General features: G+C 44.7%; 1 protein-coding gene across 1 annotated transcript in view; it reads right to left on the reverse strand.

Moving 5' to 3' along the window:
• Positions 1-21,297, reverse strand: part of ube2g2 (ubiquitin-conjugating enzyme E2G 2 (UBC7 homolog, yeast)) — a 66,542-nt gene that overhangs the window by 24,230 nt on the left and 21,015 nt on the right. The window contains exons 2-3 of the mRNA XM_070876113.1: positions 10,262-10,297; positions 8,218-8,263 (exon numbers count right to left, since the gene is read on the reverse strand). Of these exons, the coding sequence (XP_070732214.1) occupies positions 8,218-8,263; positions 10,262-10,297 (82 nt within the window). The remainder of the gene's footprint in view (positions 1-8,217; positions 8,264-10,261; positions 10,298-21,297) is intronic.

The following is a 21,297-nucleotide window of genomic DNA, read 5'->3' on the forward strand; positions in this document are numbered from 1 at the left end:
CAGACGTCACTGTAAATCAGCCGTGAAGAAGGTCTGACAATGGGATTCACTGGGAAAGAGGGCTGGAGATGTTTAAAACAAATATTAAGATTTCTAGCTCAGTCAGATCCTGTTAAGACACAATTACACTTCCCAATTGTCTGTCCATCCCACTTGCAATAAAGCTGCCACTCTGCTCTGAAGGAACACATGCCAATCAACTCCATTTCATGAAGACTGGAAATAAATGATTTAAAAAAAATCTTTGCCCTTGGGACAAGGAGAAGAAACCACTAACCCAATCTAATCCCATTCATCCCAAATGCAAGTTAAATGTTCAGTGCACAGACTTGCAGAATAGTTTTCTAACACGCCAAACTATTGCCTCTGGTCACACTTACTGTAAGCTTACTTGCACTGCCCCTGACTCTGTTTTATGGAGTCTAACCTGAAGCTGAAATGCACAGAATTTAAGAGACTACCCGCTAAGACAAGCGGCAGCAATTTGGGCAAAAGCAAAATACTGCGGATGCCGGAATCTGAAATAAAAACAGAGAATGCTGGAAATCTCAGCGGGTCAGGCAGCATCTGTGGAGAGAAAAACAAAGTTAACGTTTCGGGTCGACGACGAAGGGCCATCGACCCGAAACGTTAACTTTGTTTTTCTCTCCACAGATACTGCCTGATCCACTGAGATTTCCAGAAACAGCAATTTGGGACTTGTTTCAGCACCATGCATCTCACCCAAGACAGGCAGACAAAACCATAGCTTTCTTAAAGGTCTGTCTCAATAAAGACACCAATTAATTTCCAATCAGATCTAACTTTTTAATTTCTGTTCACATCAGAAAGGCACTTTTTCCAATTCTCTTTAGCTGTGCCTGCAAGTAGATATGCTTTTGTTAGTACAACCGCATGGGAAAAATGTACAAAAAAGGTAGGCACCAGATGGTCTGATTCAAACTTGGTGTTTCCACTAAAACTATTTTAAAAGTCAATGTTGGATAATATGCAACAAACCTAATAAATGAGTGCCGTTGAGTTGGGGGCTGGACGGTGAAAAGGGTTAGCACAGTCCACAAGTATCAGCCGTGGATCAGTGGGTAGCACGCTCGCATCAGAGTCAAAAGATTGTGGGTTCAAATCCTACTCCAGAGACTCGAGTACAAAATCCAGTGCAATATGAGGAAAGTGCTGCACTGTTGAAGGTGCAGCATTTTCCGATGAGTTGTTAAACTGAGGCCCTGCCTGCCCTTTCAGGTGGACGTAAAAGATCCCATGGCACTAACTTGAAGAAGAGCTGGGGGGTTTCTCCCTGGTGCTGTGGCCAATATTTATCCCGGAACCAATAGCAATAAAAAACATTTATCTGGTCATTATCACATAGCAGTTTGTGGGACCTTGCTGTGTACAAATTGGCTACGCCGTTCACTACAACTGCGATTACCCTTCAAAAAGTGCTTCATTGACTGTAAAGCACTTATGAATGCTTGGGGGTTGCGAGAGGCGCTGTATAAATGCGAGTCTTTCTTTTCTTGTGGGACCTGAACTGAAGTCCAGCCCAGACTGATGAAATTCTCTTAAGGATCCTACATGAGATGAGCTTAGGCAACCTCAATCCAGTCCTACAGGTTGCGATTGCAGAGCACAAGCCAGAACTCTCCGAGCTCTCCCTGGTTAGTGTCCTTGTGAACTTTCTTCCCTTCCACATGATGCTCCTTCTACACAATTCCAAAATCCTAAACACGATGTTCACAATTATATGGGGTTTTGAGAGAGTAGATAAGGAGAAACTGTTTCCACTGGCAGGAGGGTCAGCAACCATAGGAAACAGATTTAAGATAATTGGCAAAAGAACTGGGGCCTGGGGGCTTGGGGGGGGGGAGGGGAGGCAAGGGATGTGTAGATTTTTTTTTAATGTTATGATGATCTGGAATGCACTGCCTGAAAATGTGGTGGAACCAGATTCAATAGTTATGGGGAAAGAACAGGGGAATGGACCTAATTGGGTAGCTTATTCAAAGAGATTACACTGGCACGATGGGCCAAATGGCATCCTTCTGTGCTGTAAGATTCTATGATCTCCCTTTCAGGTTTTTTTCTTGCTGAACCAATCATTTGGGGCAATGCTTTATTTCTCAACAGGACATAATTTTTCATCAATATCCTTATGCTAATTTCAATTGGTCTCAATTCTCACCTGTTTTTACTGTAATGCTCTCAGAACACTGGAACGGTTCTGTGCTTAGGACTGAGCTCCCCTTCAAGTCTCCACACAACAGAACCAGGGAGCATATCAAGCACAGGATAGTCAACTCCAAACAAATGTCTGATTTAATAAAGTTTATTTTTGTCCATCCTTTAAATCATCATATGTCATCCAGTCTAATCCCAATTACCAGCTCTCGGTCCGTAACCCTGCAGGCTACAGCACTTTAAGTGCCCATCCAACCATCTCTTAAAAGTGGTGAGGGTTTCTTCATCCACCACTCTTACAGGCAGTGAGTTCCAGATCCCCACAACCCTCTGCGAAAAGAAGCCCCCCCCCACCCCTCAAATCCTTTCTCAACCTTCCACCAACCATCATAAAACTATGCCCCCTCGTAATAGACCCCTCTACCAATGGAAATAGACCCTTACTATCCACTATGTCCAGGCCCCTCAATATTTTGTACACTTCAATGAGGTCTCCTCTCAACCTCCTCTGGTCTAATGAGAACAAACCTAGCCTACCCAATCTGTCCTCATAACTAAAATTCTCCATTCCAGGCAGCATCCAAGTAAATCTCCTCTGCACCCTCTCTCGTGCAATCACGTCCTTCCTATTATACGGAGACCAGAACTGCACGCAATACTCCAGCTGTGGCCTAACCAAAGTATTATACAATTTAAGCATAACATTTCTGCTCTTATATTCTATGCCTCGATCAATAAAGGCAAGCATTCCGTATGCCTTCTTAACCACCTTATCCACCTGGCCTGCTACTTTCAGGGATCTGTGGACAAGTACTCCAAGGTCCCTTTGTTCATCTACACTATTAAATGGCCTACCGTGTAATGTGTATACCCTTTCCTTATTAGCCCTCCCAAAGTGCATCACCTCACACTTCTCTGAATTAAATTCCATTTGCCACTGCTCTGCCCACCTGACCAGTAGATTGATATCCTCCTGCAGCCCATGACTTTCCTCTTCATTATCAACCACACAGCCAATTTTAGTGTCATCTGCAAACTTCTTAATCATACTCCCTATATTCATATAGAAGGGTATCTATCCATCACTGGATGCCTCCTAGCAATTTCAGAAAACGCCGTATGAACAAGCACAAGTTCTGAAGGCATTATGAACTGAATTCCCCACCCAAATAAAGACTCAAATCCAAGGATAATTCTCTTCAATTACTCCATAGCAAAAGCTCAATACACTAAATACAGTCCCACCCATTGCCAAATTTTACTTGGAAACCACATCTAATTGGTTTTGTACAAGTTATATGTTCTGTTTATTCTGCTATTAGTTAATTAAATGCTCCCATAGCACAAAGATTGGCAACCATTGCCTGGCAAACTACTTGCTTGCTCATCAGAACCGCACTGAGCCTTCCAATATCACAGTCACTTCACTGGTTAGGAAACTAGCGTTGCTTAAGGCACGTAGCATGCCATCTCGCAAAGTCTGCCAATTTTTACATCTCATTCTTTACTGTATGGACTTGTTTGCTGAAACTGCCATATTAAGTGAGTTGACAAGCCTGTTCCAATTTTTAAACCATATACAGTACACAGAATTCTATTCCCTTAACATTTCTACTGTATTATATAAATTTAGCTCAGTTTCCCTCAGTCACCAAATGCCCATATAGAATCCATCATAGTTCTTCCATCGAATGTACTAAATCTCTGTACATACAATGTTTCTTAGCAGAGGATTCCAACAGCCAGCAGAAACCAAGTACAAAGCTGAAGGTGACTTGAGGTGGTGAGTCAAAACACTGGAGACAATGGGGCCAAGTTTCGGCCTGAGTTGCTCCTGTTTTTTTGGAGTAACTGGTTTAGAATGGAGTATCTTAGAAATTGCAATTCTCGGCATTTAGTTGGCTCCAGTTCTAGTCAGTTAGAACAGTTTCAGTTTGGAACAGATTTTTTTTTCAAAATGGGCGTGTCCGGCCACTTACGCACATTTTGAAAGTTTAGGCAGCAAAAACTTACTCCAAACTAACTTAGAATGGAGTAAATGTAGATTTTTGTACGCTCAGAAAAACCTTGCCTACACTTAGAAAATCAAGCGCAGGTTACAAATTAGGCGTAGGGAAGGGGCAGGGGGGGGGGGGGGGGGGGGAGAGAAAGGGAAGTTTACAAACATTAAACACTTCAGTTTTACAAATAAAGAGCCATCATCAATAATAAATGATAAATACATCAACTAATCAACCAATAAATCAATCAAAAAAATTAATAATTTTTTTTTTAAATTATCAATAAATAAAACATTTTCTACTTACCGACTGCAGCACTGGGAGCCCTCCAATAGCGTGCTGGGATGGGCCCCCCCACCCTCCCCTCCCCTCCCCCCAGTGTGTCTCTATCAGTGTCTCTCTCTTTCTGTCTGTCAGTGTCTGTGGCCCTAAGTTTCCACACGCGGCGAAAAAGGCGCCCCTCAGAGCTGGGCGCCTGTTTTTCGCGCCGAAAGCGACGCCTGAAAAAAAACGCGGTATTCTCGAGCTCCTTGCAGCTCGATGTCTGCTTGGCACGGCGCACAGGGGGCGGAGCCTACCACTCGCGCCGATTTTGTAAGTAGGAGGGGGCGGGTACAATTTAAATGAGTTTTTTTGGTGCCGGCAACCCTGCGCGTGCGCGTTGGAGCGTTCGTGCACGCGCAGTCTGAAGTAAACATTGGCACTCGGCCATTTTTAAAAGTGCTGCAGAAAAAGAGAAAATTTGTTTATTGAACCCTTGCAAAGGCTTGCATTTTAATTTTCTTGATAGTTCTGTGTGTGAGGGAGTGCTTTTAGCAGTCAGTCCCCCTCACAGCTCGAAGGCTGCTGCTGCTCCCGACCAGCCACTGACGCCGCTGCAATCCCATGGCCGAATGGCCTCAAGTTCGTCCGGGTGCTGCATCTTCGCGGGGAATGAAGGCCTGCCTCAAGCACCAAGGCTGCTTGCTGCCTGCCCCTGCCATCGAGACTGACGCCACACCGCTGCCTGAAGCACTGCTTGCTGCCTGGCCCCGAGACCGATGCCACACCGCTGCCTGAAAGGCCTGCCTGAAGCACTTTCACACAGGTAGGAACATGATTTATTTAATCTTTTCTTTGCTTATAAATTTTTATTCAGGTTGGATTTATTTGTATAATATTTGTATAAGTATAACTAAGGATTGATTGTAGAATTTAATGACTTCCCTTCCCCCCCGCCCCCCAACCTCGCTCCCGACGCCTAATTTGTAACCTGCGCCTGATTTTTTAAAGTGTAGACAAGGTTTTTTCAAGCGTACAAAAATCTTCACTTGCTCCATTCTAAGTTAGTTTGGAGTACGTTTTCATTGTGGAAACTTTCAAATCAGGCGTCAGTGACCTGACACGCCCCCTTTTGAAAAAAAAATTCAGTTCCAAAGTCAAACTGTTCTACCTGACTAGAACTGCAGAAAACTAAATGTGGAGAATTCACATTTCTAAGATACTCCGTTCTACACCAGTTGCTCCTAAAAATCAGGAGCAAATCATGTGGCAACTTGGGGCCTGTGTTTCTGACAGCGAGGGGAGGGGGAGGGGGAGAGGGAGGAGGGAGAGTGGGAGGGAGGGAGAGTGGGAGGGAGGGAGAGTGGGAGGGAGGGAGAGTGGGAGGGAGGGAGAGTGGGAGGGAGGGAGAGTGGGAGGGAGGGAGAGAGGGAGGGAGGGTGAGAGGGAGGGAGGGTGAGAGGGAGGGAGGGTGAGAGGGAGGGAGGGTGAGAGGGAGGGAGGGTGAGAGGGAGGGAGGGTGAGAGGGAGGGAGGGTGAGAGGGAGGGAGGGTGAGAGGGAGGGAGGGTGAGAGGGAGGGAGGGTGAGAGGGAGGGAGGGTGAGAGGGAGGGAGGGTGAGAGGGAGGGAGGGTGAGAGGGAGGGAGGGTGAGAGGGAGGGAGGGTGAGAGGGAGGGAGGGTGAGAGGGAGGGAGGGTGAGAGGGAGGGAGGGTGAGAGGGAGGGAGGGTGAGAGGGAGGGAGGGTGAGAGGGAGGGAGGGTGAGAGGGAGGGAGGGTGAGAGGGAGGGAGGGTGAGAGGGAGGGAGGGTGAGAGGGAGGGAGGGTGAGAGGGAGGGAGGGTGAGAGGGAGGGAGGGTGAGAGGGAGGGAGGGTGAGAGGGAGGGAGGGTGAGAGGGAGGGAGGGTGAGAGGGAGGGAGGGTGAGAGGGAGGGAGGGTGAGAGGGAGGAGGGTGAGAGGGGAGGAGGGTGAGAGGGAGGAGGGTGAGAGGGAGGAGGGTGAGAGGGAGGGAGGTGAGAGGGAGGAGGGTGAGAGGGAGGAGGGTGAGAGGGAGGAGGGTGAGAGGGAGGAGGGTGAGAGGGAGGAGGGTGAGAGGGAGGAGGGTGAGAGGGAGGAGGGGAGAGGGAGGAGGGTGAGAGGGAGGAGGGTGAAGGGAGGAGGGTGAGAGGGAGGAGGGTGAGAGGGAGGAGGGTGAGAGGGAGGAGGGTGAGAGGGGAAGGGAGGGAGTGAGTGAGTGAGTGGAGGGAGGAGGAGGAGGGAGTGGGGGAGGAGGAGGGAGGGAGGGAGGAGGGGAGGGGGAGGGGAGGAGGGAGGGAGGGGGAGAGAGAGGGGGAGGGAGAGAGGAGAGAGGAGAGAGTGAGGGGAGAGGAGAGGAGAGGGAGGCAAAGGGCCCGGCCGGGGGTCGGGAATCGGGTCGCGGGGGGGGGGGGAGGGGAGCGGGGGAACAGGAGTCGAGTTGGGTCTGGGATGGGGGGGGGGGGGGGGGGAAAAAGAGAGTCAGGTCGGGTCCGGGAAAGGAGCGGGAGTCAGGGCGGGGGAGCAGGAGTCGAGTCGGGTCAGGTCCCGGGGGGGTGGGGGGGGGAAGAGTCGGGTTGAGGGGGAGTCGGAGCGGGAGGGGGGTTGGGAGAGCCAGCTGAAGGGAGGAAGCAGTAGCTGGGCTTGGGAGGTGCAGCCTGATCCACGCCGTCCCAGTGAGCCCATTTGGCCAGGGCTAGGGGCTGCGTGCTTGGGCCCCTCACACACAGTTTTGGGCGCCTGGAGCCCACTGTAGCGCGCCTGTGCAGAGGTCCCGGCACTGTTTTCGGCACAGGGACCTGGCTCCGCCCCCCACAGCTCGTGCTGCACCGTGCCCAGCTCCAGAGGACCTGCAGGGAGTCGGAGAATCTGTAAGTATATTTTAGGCGCACTTTCGGGCGCGAAAAACGTGCGTCCAGCGGCGCGGCCCAAAACTTGGGCCCAATACAAGGCAGAAACCCAATCATCATCAACATCATAGTGCACCAACTTTCAAAGTGGCCGTTTTTTCCTGAAAGCATCCCAATGAAAGATTCCTCCTTTGAATTAAGAATGTTTAATTACCATTAAAGCACCATAGACAGATATTCTGGATTCAGGTTGGCTAAACCATGGGTGGTGCTTATTCCAAGTTTGTGTAAGTTGAACCAGCAGGAGAGGGTAAGTGATGTTTATCCCAGGTTTATGTGCGTTGAACTAGCGGGAGAGGCAGAAGGTGATGTTTATCCCAGGTTTGTGTGGGTTGAACCCAGGGAGGTTTGTGATCTGGATTTGTGATCCATCGTGCCTCATACTTATACTGCATTTGAAATTGGTATATGGTGGTTTGCTTGTTGTATTATGTGCCACCTAGTAGACCACTCTGTTGCACAGAATAGAATTAATACATCAATTTGTTTACAGGTTGCTTGTGTGTTAATGAGCACTATGGAACAGTAAACATTTAGTGAACTAATTTTATGCGGTTGCGAACACGGCAGGATTGCAACAGTACCCAGTTCGTGTTTAATCTTCATCTCTCTGACTACAGACACAATACATCAGGTTTTGCTCCTTTGCTGATAGGTGTCCAACAAGGGCAGTTGTTGCCATGAATGACTGTGGTTGCTAGTTCCAGTCTTTGCTGAAGAGCATCATTAGAGCACTTTATGATTCACTCGCGTGCTTTTCCAGATCAAGTGAAAGGCACCAATGGTTATGCATTGAAGGGACAAGCTACTTGGAACAATGGAGTAGGGGGAAACATACTATAAAGCTTTCAATCTTACATGATTAAGGCCTCCCATTCGAAGAAGTTCTCCTCATTGATGGGACCTGTGAATGGCAGAAAATAGAATCACTTGGACACAAACCTAAAATCTGCTGATAGACAATCACTGCCCTGCCACAATGGAACATATCAAATATCTTGAAACCTCATTTTGAAACATGAGGATTTCTTGTGGTGTTACTTGTGGTGATCGGAAGATATGCTATTTTATAATGGGGCTTGCTATTAAACACTCAATGCATCAACAGGGCCACCGACATACGATTACATAACAACCAAACTATGTTCTTATTACCTGGCATTTCAACTAGTGTTTGGTGGAAATCGAATTACATGACGTTTACAGTTTTTGCAAAATAATGAACAAAGTGGCCTTGATTATCTATGTCGATCAATACATTTAAAAATTACATTCTCGCTCCATTCCTTTGAGTATTCCCTCGAGTATAGAAGATTAAGGGGTGATATAATTGAGATGTTTAAGATGATTGAAGAATTTAATAGAGTAGATAGAGAGAAACTATTTCCTCTGGTAGTGGAGTCCAGAACAAGGTGCATAACCTTAAAATTAGAACGAGGCCATTCAGGGGTGAGGCAGGTAAATGGAGTTAAGATACAGATCAGCCATGATCTAACTGAAAGGGCTCGAGGGGCGGAATGGCCTCCTCCTGTTCCTATGGTCCAATGGAAATGCTGCAGTGGCACCGCAAACAGGAAGGCGCAATTACAGCATGACAGGTTTATATGGGCAGTTCCCATTATAAATGGGGACGTAGGAATTTATAATGAAAATATAAAAATAAGGATAGAATTTGTGACTGTGCACCCTGATCCAATAAGTTCCAGCCTCTAAGCTGCTTCATCTGAAGACTATACTTGGTTTTGACTCCCTGCCAGGATACACAACAAAGCGAAATACAAGATGCATCAGGTTGTAGGTAAGTACCTGATGATTAGCAGCATGTAAATGGTAATTTGTTTTGGGAAGATATCTGTACATTGAGTCAATCTCTCTGAGACAACCTCAGAGCAGTAAAGAAAAAAACGTACTGATGTATCATGGGAAATTCTGCACAAATTGTGGGACCCCTTTATCTGAAAGAATTACAAAGAATTTACAGCACAGAAACAGGCCATTCGGCCCAACAGATCTATGCCAGTTAATGCTCCGCAAGAGCCTCCTCCCATCCGATATCATCTAACCCTATCAGCATATCCTTCCATTCCCTTCTCCCTCATGTGTTTATTTAGCTTCCCTTAAATGGATCTATGCTATTCACCTCAACCGCTCCTTGTGGTAGCAAGTTCCACATTCCTACCACTCCTTAATTCCTTATTGGATTTATTAATGACCAACTTATATTTATGGCCCCTAGTTTTAGATTCCTCACAAGTGGAAATATTTTCTCTACATCTACTCTATCAAACCCTTTCATAATTTTAAAGACCTCTATTAGGTCACCCCTCAGCCTTCTCCTTTCGAGAGAAGAGTCCCAGCCTGCTCAGTCTTAACTGATAGTTAGAATCTCTCCATTCTGGTATCATTCTTGTCAATCTTTTTTGCACCTTCTCCAGTGCCTCTACATCCTTTTATAATATGGACTTTTTATAATATGGAGACCAGAACTGTTCACAGTGCACCAAGTGTGGTCTAACTGTCACTCCTGGCAAATATATCAAGTTATCAAGGCTAGGATTTTCAAGTAAAAACATACTCAAAGACACGAAAAATAATTTTACTGTTAAGTTTAATAATGTTACAGTAAAATATGTAAATTTACATTTAAGGGGAAATCTATAAAAGAAAAAGCCTGCATCATTTGACCAGTGACTTAATGACATAGTGCCTTTGTGCATCTTTAGAAGCACCTGGTTCAATGTAATACATACGGAGAGTGCAATATATATTCAATGATATGCCTGGTATGCATATTTTTTGATACTGTAATAGCTTAAATGCAATTAACTGCCTGCAGACATATGGAAGGCTGGAGGGGGGGGGGCGGTGGTTATTGAAAATTAAACAATGCGGCATTGCTTACCTGCAACAATTCCTTCTGGAGGATTTAGTGTCAATTCTGCACATGAACAAAACAAAGGTGGATTACACAGAGAATACCCAGACCCCCAGAACTTCCAAACAGTATTATGATTTATGCTTTAATACCAAAACTTTCAGAGTAAAAGGAAAGAATGGATGCATTGTTTAAAATACAAGGCAAGCAGCAGGTTCACATGGAACGCTATAGTCAGCTGCCTGCTTGTAATATATTACATGCTCTCTGCAATGCCCGTTAACACCAGCCACACAAACACGCAAGACTGTGGCTGCGTTTTTTTTAAACCAGTGATTTTCTGAAGTTCTACAAAATCAGGGGTAATTTTGAAAAAAGCCCTACATTTATAGTGTCTCATCACATCAAGTGCTTCATGCACACACAACAAACTGTTACATAGGCTAATGCAGCGGCCATCCCGTGTCAACATTCTCCCACTAACAGCAGCGGGATAAATGAAGCTAGTTTCTTTTATTGGTTGAATGAGGAATGTCTGCCAGGATACTGCGGGATCTCCCTGCTACATTACAACAGAGCCTACACCTCAAAATTACTTCATTGGCTGTAAAGCTTTAGAATGTCCTGAGGTTGTGAAAGGCACTATATAAATGCAAGTTCTTTCATTCTACTTCAAATCATGCCATTAACGTCCACCCAAACCATGGGAAGAGGCAGACAGAATTTTAGCTTCATGTCACCTAGGAAGGCTGGCACCTCCTGTGGTAATATGCTGGAGAGTTAGCCTAATTTATGTGCTTAAGAAAGAGATCACCGTCTTATCTGTGAGCAACATAAAATACTTGCACAGAATTTATTTGGTTCCCACATAATGGACTTCAGAGACTCGATGTAAAACATGCAATTCATGAACCCCAAGATCTCCATAACTCCTAAAATCTGGTTTAAAGGGTTTCTCCTCCTTGGATAAGCAGTAGCAGCGTAATGACGTTTCAGAGTGGTGGGGAAGCCAAAGTGTGCACTTACTTGTGACAAATCACAGATTTTAAGATCTATTTCAAATGTATTTAAAGACCACAAGCCGAGTGGCATCAGGAGTGGCATCACCCAGAACAGCAGAATGTTAGAACACTGTCCTTTCACCTACAGGATCCGAGGTTGAATCGACCAAATCTGATGCAAAATCCTAAAGCTAAATAAGTTTCATCAATCTCAATCCAACTCCAGGTGAGCACATCAAAGGCACAGAGCAGTCCATTAATCAACACTAAATGAATTATGCAAAGAAGCTATATGGATAGAAATAGAATTGTCGCAGCAGCATTGTAATGACAGTGAAGGATAATTACTGGAGAGAATACAGAGGGGGAATTTGCTCTGCAATTAGCTCGTGCTACAATTGTCTTAGCTTCGCGCTGACACTGGGTGCAGAAAGTAGACACGTTTTCCACTCCCAAACGATATCCCTCATCAATATAAATTATCCAACACCCAAGAGGCATAACTGACCCATAGCTGAAAAGGCGAGACACATCAGGACTGTGCAAGGAGGACAAATTAATCTTTAATCCTGAGAGTCCTAGGTGTTTTGCCCCCCCAGAAAATCAATTCTATAATGCTTATCTGATGCCAGGGATACGGGACTTTAGTTACATGACGAGACTAGAGAAGCTGGAATTGTTCTTCTTAGAACAGGGAAGGCTAAGGGGGGATTGAATAGAGATGTTCAAAATTATGAAGGGATTTGATGGAGTAAATAAGGAGAAATTGTTTCCACTGGCAGGAGGGCCAGTAACTAGAGGAGGCAGATTTAAGATAATTGGCAAAGCCAGAGGGGATTAGGAGAATTTTTTTTTAAACGCAGCGAGTTGTTACGATCTGGAAATCGATGCCTGAAAGGGTGGTGGAAGCAGATTTAATAGCAACTTTTGAAAGAGAACTGAATATATAATTGAAAAGGAAAACAACTGCAGGGCTTTGGGGAAAGAGCAGTGGAGCGGGACATTGGATAGCTTTTTCAAAGAGCCGGCAGAGACACGATGGGCTGAATAACCTCCTTCTGTGCTATAATCACAAGTTGATTAATTTCCTAATAAACCTAATTTCAACTGGTGGAAAATGGTACAGGTGACTAAAGTTCAGAATACAGCTAGAAAAGTCATGTTAAAACAAAACTCAGGAGTGCGATACGTGGCTTGTGCAAGGACTGAAATGTAAGTACGGCTGTACAGTTTTTTAAAAATAAAAGAGCGTAATAGAATGGTATAGTAAAGGCTCGTCATTCTGAGGCTAGAGGGGAGATGTTTTTATGGGAGACAGAAGAGGAAGCTTAATTCTACATCTGGCACATGAAATACCTGATTAGACACAAAGCAATAAAAAGGAAAATATGATCCACTCCCAAGTACAGATACTTTTAATCTTGATGAGCACAAACATTCCCCCTCCCCCCTCCCAAATAAAACAAAAGTGCTTTTCATTTTTTTTAAATAAAAAGTTTCTTATAGGTATCAACGAGGGGTGAAATAAGCTGTTTAAAATAGACAAGGGAGGGAAATTGAGCAGAAATATTATGTTCTGGAAATGGCAGGCATGGTAAATTAATTTTTTACATCAGTCTTCAGAAACAAAGACTGTGGTCAAACTGCAGATCCACCCAAATTGCCTCAGGAATCTAGTGTATTTGGAGGTCAGTAAAGCATGTATCCAAGAAATTTCAAGGTTTTAAGTGTCTACGGGGCACTTAAACACACTAGAACGCTCAAGGAATTGGATGATGCTATGAATAGCATCTCTGAAAACTCCTTCAGCACTGAGGATCAGAGGAAACATAATATTCAGGTAAGGAGTGAGGCATGAATGCATCAAGAAGCAGTAAGAAATGTGCTCAAGAGTATTTCAAGAAATGGTAAGATTGTTCAGCTAGAATACGAAGAGCATGGTTTTAAAAATGACATCTCAAAGGTCGAATTGAATTATTTAAGGTATTAACTACATGAATGCACAAAGGTTGTGTAAGATATCATCCATTTGGATTCTTCAGACGACATCTGACAAAGTTAAGCACGTAAGATTTTTCAAGACGATGGAGGCACGTGGAATTAATGGCACATTAACCAGCTGACTTGGAACCATCTTCGCAAGAGAAAGCAAAAGGGATTGAATGGAAAAGATTCAACCTCGGGAGGAATGGCTAGTGAAGTTCTACTGGGGGCTGTTATGGGTCTCTGCAATTCATAAGTTTAGAAACATAGAAAGTAGGTGCAGGAGTAGGCCATTTGACCCTTTGTGCCCGCACCACCATTCAATATCATGGCTGATTTCAGTACTCCTTTCCTGCTTTCTCTCCATACCACTTGATCCCTTTAGCCGTAAGGGCCACATCTAACTCACTTTTGAATATATCTAACAAACTTGACCTTAACAACTTTCTGTGGTAGAGAATTCCACAGTTCACAATTCTCTGAGTGAAGAAGTTTCTCCTCATCTCGGTCCTAAATGGCTTACCCCTTATCCTTAGACTGTGACCCCTGGTTCTGGACTTCCCCAACATCGGGAACATGCTTCCTGCAACTAATCTGTCTAATCCCTTCAGAATTTTATATGTTTCTATGAGATCCCCTCTCATTCTTCTAAATTCCAGTCAATATAAGCCTAGTCGATCCAGTTTTTCTTCCTATGTCAGTCCTGCCATCCCGGGAATCAGTCTGGTGAACCTTCGCTGCACTCCCTCAATAGCAAGAATGTCCTTCCTCAGATTAGGAGACCAAAACGGCACACAATACTCAAGGTGTGGTCTCACCAAGGCCCTGTATAACTGCAGTAAGACCTCCCTGCTCCTATACTCAAATCCCCTCGCTATGAAGGCCAGCATGCCATTTGCTTTCTTTACTGCCTGCTGTACCTGCATGCCTGCCTTCAATGACTGATGTACCATGACACCCAGGTCTTGTTGCACCTCCCCTTTTACTAATGTGTCACCATTCAGACAATAATCTGCCTTTGTGTTTTTGCCACCAAAGTGGATAACCTCATAGAAACATAGAAACATAGAAAATAGGTGCAGGAGCAGGCCATTCAGCCCTTCTAGCCTGCACCGCCATTCAATGAGTTCATGGCTGAACATGAAACTTCAGTACCCCCTTCCTGCTTTCTCGCCATAACCCTTGATCCCCCGAGTAGTAAGGACTTCATCTAACTCCCTTTTGAATATATTTAGTGAATTGGCCTCAACTACTTTCTGTGGTAGAGAATTCCACAGGTTCACCACTCTCTGGGTGAAGAAGTTTCTCCTCATCTCGGTCCTAAATGGCTTACCCCTTATCCTCAGACTGTGACCCCTGGTTCTGGACTTCCCCAACATTGGGAACATTCTTTCTGCATCTAACCTGTCTAAACCCGTCAGAATTTTAAACGTTTCTATGAGGTCCCCTCTCATTCTTCTGAACTCCAGTGAATACAAGCCCAATTGATCCAATCTTTCTTGATAGGTCAGTCCCGCCATCCCGGGAATCAGTCTGGTGAACCTTCGCTGCACTCCCTCAATAGCAAGAATGTCCTTCCTCAAGTTAGGAGACCAAAACTGTACACAATACTCCAGGTGTGGCCTCACCAAGGCCCTGTACAACTGTAGCAACACCTCCCTGCCCCTGTATTCAAATCCCCTCGCTATGAAGGCCAACATGCCATTTGCTTTCTTAACCGCCTGCTGTACCTGCATGCCAACCTTCAATGACTGATGTACCATGACACCCAGGTCTCGTTGCACCTTCCCTTTTCCTAATCTGTCACCATTCAGATAATAGTCTGTCTCTCTGTTTTTACCACCAAAGTGGATAACCTCACATTTATCCACATTATACTTCATCTGCCATGCATTTGCCCACTCACCTAACCTATCCAAGTCACTCTGCAGCCTAATAGCATCCTCCTCGCAGCTCACACTGCCACCCAACTTAGTATCATCCGCAAATTTGGAGATACTGCATTTAATCCCCTCGTCTAAATCATTAATGTACAATGTAAACAGCTGGGGCCCCAGCACAGAACCTTGCGGCACTCCACTAGTCACTGCCTGCCATTCTGAAAAGTACCCGTTTACTCCTACTCTTTGCTTCCTGTCTGACAACCAGTTCTCAATCCACGTCAGCACACTACCCCCAATCCCATGTGCTTTAACTTTGCACATTAATCTCTTGTGTGGGACCTTGTCGAAAGCCTTCTGAAAGTCCAAATATACCACATCAACTGGTTCTCCTTTGTCCACTTTACTGGAAACATCCTCAAAAAATTCCAGAAGATTTGTCAAGCATGATTTCCCTTTCACAAATCCATGCTGACTTGGACCTATCATGTCACCATTTTCCAGATGCGCTGCTATGACATCCTTAATAATTGATTCCATCATTTTACCCACTACTGAGGTCAGGCTGACCGGTCTATAATTCCCTGTTTTCTCTCTCCCTCCTTTTTTAAAAAGTGGGGTTACATTGGCTACCCTCCACTCCATAGGAACTGATCCAGAGTCAATGGAATGTTGGAAAATGACTGTCAATGCATCCGCTATTTCCAAGGCCACCTCCTTAAGTACTCTAGGATGCAGGCCATCAGGCCCTGGGGATTTATCTGCCTTCAATCCCATCAATTTCCCCAACACAATTTCCCGACTAATAAAGATTTCCCTCAGTTCCTCTTCCTTACTAGACCCTCTGACCCCTTTTATATCCGGAAGGTTGTTTGTATCCTCCTTAGTGAATACCGAACCAAAGTACTTGTTCAATTGATCCGCCATTTCTTTGTTCCCCGTTATGACTTCCCCTGATTCTGACTGCAGGGGACCTACGTTTGTCTTCACCAACCTTTTTCTCTTTACATACCTATAGAAACTTTTGCAATCCGCCTTAATGTTCCCTGCAAGCTTCTTCTCGTACTCCATTTTCCCTGTCCTAATCAAACCCTTTGTCCTCCTCTGCTGAGTTCTAAATTTCTCCCAGTCCCCAGGTTCGCTGCTATTTCTGGCCAATTTGTATGCCACTTCCTTGGCTTTAACACTTATCCACATTATATCGCATCTGCAATGCATTTGCCCACTCACCTAACCTGTCCAAGTCCCCTTGCAGCCTCCTAGCATCCTCCTCGCAGCATGCACTGCCACCCAGCTTAGTGTCATCTGCAAACTTGGAGATATTACATTCAATTCCTTCATCTAAATCATGAATGTATATTGTAAATAGCTGGGGTCCCGGCACTGAACTCTGCAGCATCCCACTAGTCACTGCCTGCCATTCTGAAAAGGACCCGTTTGTTCCCACTCTTTGCTTCCTGTCTGCCAACCAGTTCTCTATCCACGTCAATACATTACCCCCAATACCATGTGTTTTAATTTTGCACACTAATCTCTTGTGGGACCTTGTCAAAGGCCTTTTGAAAGTCCAAATACACCACATTCACTAGTTCTCCCTTATCCACTCTACTAGCTACATCCTCAAAAAATTCTAGAAGATTTGTCAAGCATGATTTCCCTTTCATAAATCCATGCTGACTTGGACCGATCCTGTCACTGCTTTCCAAATGTGCTGCTATTACATTTTTAATAATTGATTCTGGCATTTTCCCCACCACCGATGTCAGGCTAACCGGTCTATAATTCCCTGTTTTCTCTCTCCCTCCTTTTTTAAACAGTGGGGTTACATTAGCTACACTCCAATCCATAGGAACTGATCCAGGGTCCATGGAATGTTGGAAAATGATCACCAATGCATCTACTGTTTCTAGGGCCACTTCCTTAAGTACTCTGGGATGCAGAGTACTCTGGCCTTCAGTCCCTTCAATTTCCCTAACACCATTTCCTGACTAATAAGGATTTCCCTCAGTTCCACTTTCTCGCTAGACCCTCGGTCACCTAGTATTTTCAGGAAGTTATTTGTGTCTTCCTTAGTGAAGACAGTATTTGTTCAATTGGTCTGCCATTTCCTTGTTCAAATAACAAATGATGTGGCTCTTCACTTATTGTATGGATAGTATTAAAGCTGCATTAGCATCCACATTGTGAATCTTGTATAACATGGAATATACAGCACAGAAACAGGCCATTTGACCCAACCAGTCCATGCTGGCATTTATGCTCCACTCGAGCCGCCTCTCATCCTTCCTCATCTAACTTTATCAGCATAACCCTTTATTTCCTTTTCCCTGATATGTTTATCTAGCTTCCACCTAAATGCATCAAATACTATTTGCCTCAACCACTCCCTGTGGTAGTATTATGTGTGAACATTTGTAACGGATCATGAATCTCCAATAGAAGCACCTCCACAAATGCTGGGCTGCAGTGACACAAGACAGAGGAGTAGGCCTAATTGGAATAGCTTTGAAAGAGCTGGCTCAGGCACAATGGGCTGAATGGCCTTTTCCGCTGTATGATTCTATGATAACTGACAAACTAGGAGCATGCTGCCTAGGATATACCTCTCGTACCCTTAGAAGTTGAAACCTAATGTATCAAATCAATGCAATGGTTTCTGGACCCTAAATGTGTTACCCAGCACTTAAGCTTATGATACCAGAAAAAAAGCAAGTGTTTTTTTTACTTGTTTTGCAATCAAAAGCTATTTGTATAAAAAAAGACTGGCATCTCTACAGCACCTTTCATGACCTCAGAACATCCCAAAGCGCTTCACAACCAATACCTGCTGAATAACTTGTAGAGAGACAAGGCACCTTCCCATTGATATCACCATCACCCACCCATCTTTCCTGGCAGCTTATTTAGAGCTGGTGCTCATCTACCTGCCAGGCCCCAGTTAATGTGGTCTTGGAAGACCAGAAAATTGTGATTGGAATGGGGAGGTGGGGGGGTAGGGAAAATGGAGCTAGTACACAAATTAAATGATAAAGACTCCTGGACGCACAGACTACTGCCAGTAATTCTGTCCAAGGTGACAACTTACCCAACACACGAAGGGGGAGGTGGGGGCAGGAGCAGTGAAAAGTACGTTGTGTTGCATACATACTGATTGGGGGAAAGATGTGCACCGTAGTCCAGAATTTGGTGGGAAAATCACATGCCGTTATTAGTGTGTAACCCAGCAATCTGTGGCGAGGAAGAGATGCGGTATGAGTTGCAAAACGCCACAAGTTGCTGGACAATTTACGCCACTCACTGTTAGCGTCGTGAAAACGGCAGCTCGCCTCAACCTCCCCGTGAGTTTCAAGGAATTGCTGCATTTGCACTGTAAATATAAATTAAACTAGCCACAGAAAGTTAGGTCTAGTACTAAACGATGGAAGGACCTTTTTAATGATGAGATTTATGGGATTTATGTTCCTGCAATGCCACTCAAGCTCGCTGGTTCAGAAAGGGAACAATTGAAACTGTGGAGCCTCATTCCTGCAGGTAGTAAATTGTTCCGTGTTTATAAAATTTTAGATGTTAATTTTTTTTCTTACTTTTTCTGTCTCTCTTTATCTCTCTCTTAAACCAATATTTCCTCTCCATTTCTCTCTCTCTCTACCTGATTTGACCCTAATTCACCCCAATTCCTTCTCCATTGTTCCTGTTTCTTTCGTAATCCTTAAATCTCATTGGTTAAGGAGATAGACTGTTGGTCTCGTCATTCACCAAGGTCCTAGGTGCCCCGTTGCCCTCATCACAACCGTTATCAGTTCGTACTTCCAGCAAGTTACTGCACAAAATGTTTGAGAATTGAAAGGTGCAGGAAAAAATATAACTAATGTGGCACGCCACGAGATGCCCCACACTCCAGCAAAATTTGGCCCATTACTCACGTGGGGAGGCAGAGTTGAATAGAGTTTCCTGCTGATGGGATTGAAGTACACATCGTTTGTGAAAAATAGATGAGGAATTTTTACACAGTTACAATGTGCCAGAACCCTTTGCAATGACTGTTTAGGACAACACTTTGAATTTTGCATGACTCACTCACCTTCCAGTTCCAGGTTATAATAATAGTTTCCCTCAAACAGCTGGATTCACAGTAAAGTATGTTACTGGACCACTTAACCCACATAGCAGTCCTTTCAATCAGCAGTGCTACTCAATCTAGCCACACCATCAAAGAAGCCAAAACAAATTTGAAAACATCTCCCAGTCTGTGGAGTAGCCGATCCAAACTTCACTCCTCCAACAGCGGCCACAATAAGGATTCTAATGAGTCAGGGGCAGAGTGTAGATTTAGAAAATGCCTGGGTCTCTGAAGCTACAGCCAATGTTGCAGAGTCTGGATTTCAAATGTACATACTTTGCCTAAACATGGGAATGAAGAAAACCTGTAACAGGTAAAATTTACATGTACATTTGTTTTTAATTAGTAATTATTTAACAAGTCTAGAAAATTCAGAGAACTCATTCTGCCAGTCCTTCTCCCAGCAAATGTGATTTTTTTTTAAGTTGAGAAAATAGCAAGAAGCAGACAAGATAAATTGAGAAGTAATGGTTAAGTCAAGCATCTCCTCTGACTCACCGTGAGTAATGTCATGGGAATATCATCATCATCATCATAGGCAGTCCCTCGAAACGAGGATGACTTGCTTCCACGCCAAAAAAGGTTGAGTTCACACGTGTTTCAATGAAGGACCTAATATTCCAGGTCCGGAACGACATCTTGAAGGGTGGAAGATGCCTGTGCGTGGATTTTTTTTTAAAAACGTATGGTGACCGTTGCACACCAGCCACCACACAGGCTTGACAGAGCTAGGTCTTGGTCCAGTGGCAAGGGTTAACCAAGATGACTGGAGACCTGCTCTGCTGCACGGACCTAATTCGCACACATATCGCAGCGTGGGCTGACCCTTGCTACCCCTGGGCCCTCGCCTCTTCTGGGCCCCGATCACGTCCCTCTACAATCTTTTGCCGCTCCTTCTCCCTGACCTCGCCGCTCCTGCTGTACCTGCTCACACTCCAATCACCGACCTGACAAGCCGACTCAGGATCCATCCCTCCAGTACCGTGATTGATTGCAGAACACGCTGTTCCCTCCGGCCTCATTTCCTGTTGGTTCCCAGGACAATCAATCACCACTCGCCAACATTACGCTGCCAGATGAGGTTCAGGGGCTTTCGCCCCTATCAATCTATGGAAGCTCTTTGAATCGGAAGAATTCTCTCTATTTGGTGCTCTCTCAATCCTGGGCTGGTTCACCTGCTGTTGTTCCTCAGTCTACAATCCCTTTTTTCGGGAATTTATGGGAATATATGTATGCACACACACACACACACACAACAGCCGAGTTTCTTGCGGTTTGAGATTGCAAACCCACTGAGAGATAGGTTTAGTAAGCGATTACAAACCTGCTGGAAAAATGATCCCAAAGGGCTTACAATCTTGCTTTGTGTATATGTAGTTGCAAACCCTGTATTAAACCCTTCTTCGTGTTTTTTCTAAGTGGCGATATATTCCTAACCACCAGCATGCATTTTCCACAGCCACATTTTGGAAACCATCATCGCAGTGCCCAGTATAACAGGATCCTGAGCAGGCAATAGGTTTTGATAATCAGAACTCGTCTGGCTCTCAGGAGTTTCAAAAAAAGCAGTCGGTCAGCACTCGAAACTTTATCCGTGCAGTCAGTATAATAGCTAAGCCAGCAGCGTGGGAGTTGAAATCAAACTCTAATCTCAAACTGTGGAACCGTACATTAAATGTTCGCTAAGTACAGGCAGCTCAGGTGAACTGCTACTGTGGAAGAAAGTGAGTGGCCTAGTCTAGTGCCAGTTTAGTCAGGGACCTCCTACATGACAGTAGTCATATAATGCCCCAGCCACAAAGGAACTAGTGAAACAATGAGATATTGTATTGAATTCTCATGATATTTAGAACATTTTCATAGTTTGGAATAGTTTGGATCTAATCTTTCTTTATAAAGTTACAGTTCTGCAAATCACTCTAACTGTGACAAGCTTTTGTACAAAAGTCTACTGTACTTTCAAAAGGAAACACGGCACCAAAAAAAGAGACAATCGCCCCTCACTTCAAAGCCTAAGGGTGAAACATTAGTTGGGTGCTCCAAATCCGTGTCTAATTAAACACTACATACGCAGAAGAC

The sequence above is a fragment of the Pristiophorus japonicus genome, chromosome 3, assembly GCF_044704955.1.
Source record: "Pristiophorus japonicus isolate sPriJap1 chromosome 3, sPriJap1.hap1, whole genome shotgun sequence".
In the NCBI taxonomy this organism is placed as follows: domain Eukaryota; kingdom Metazoa; phylum Chordata; class Chondrichthyes; family Pristiophoridae; genus Pristiophorus; species Pristiophorus japonicus.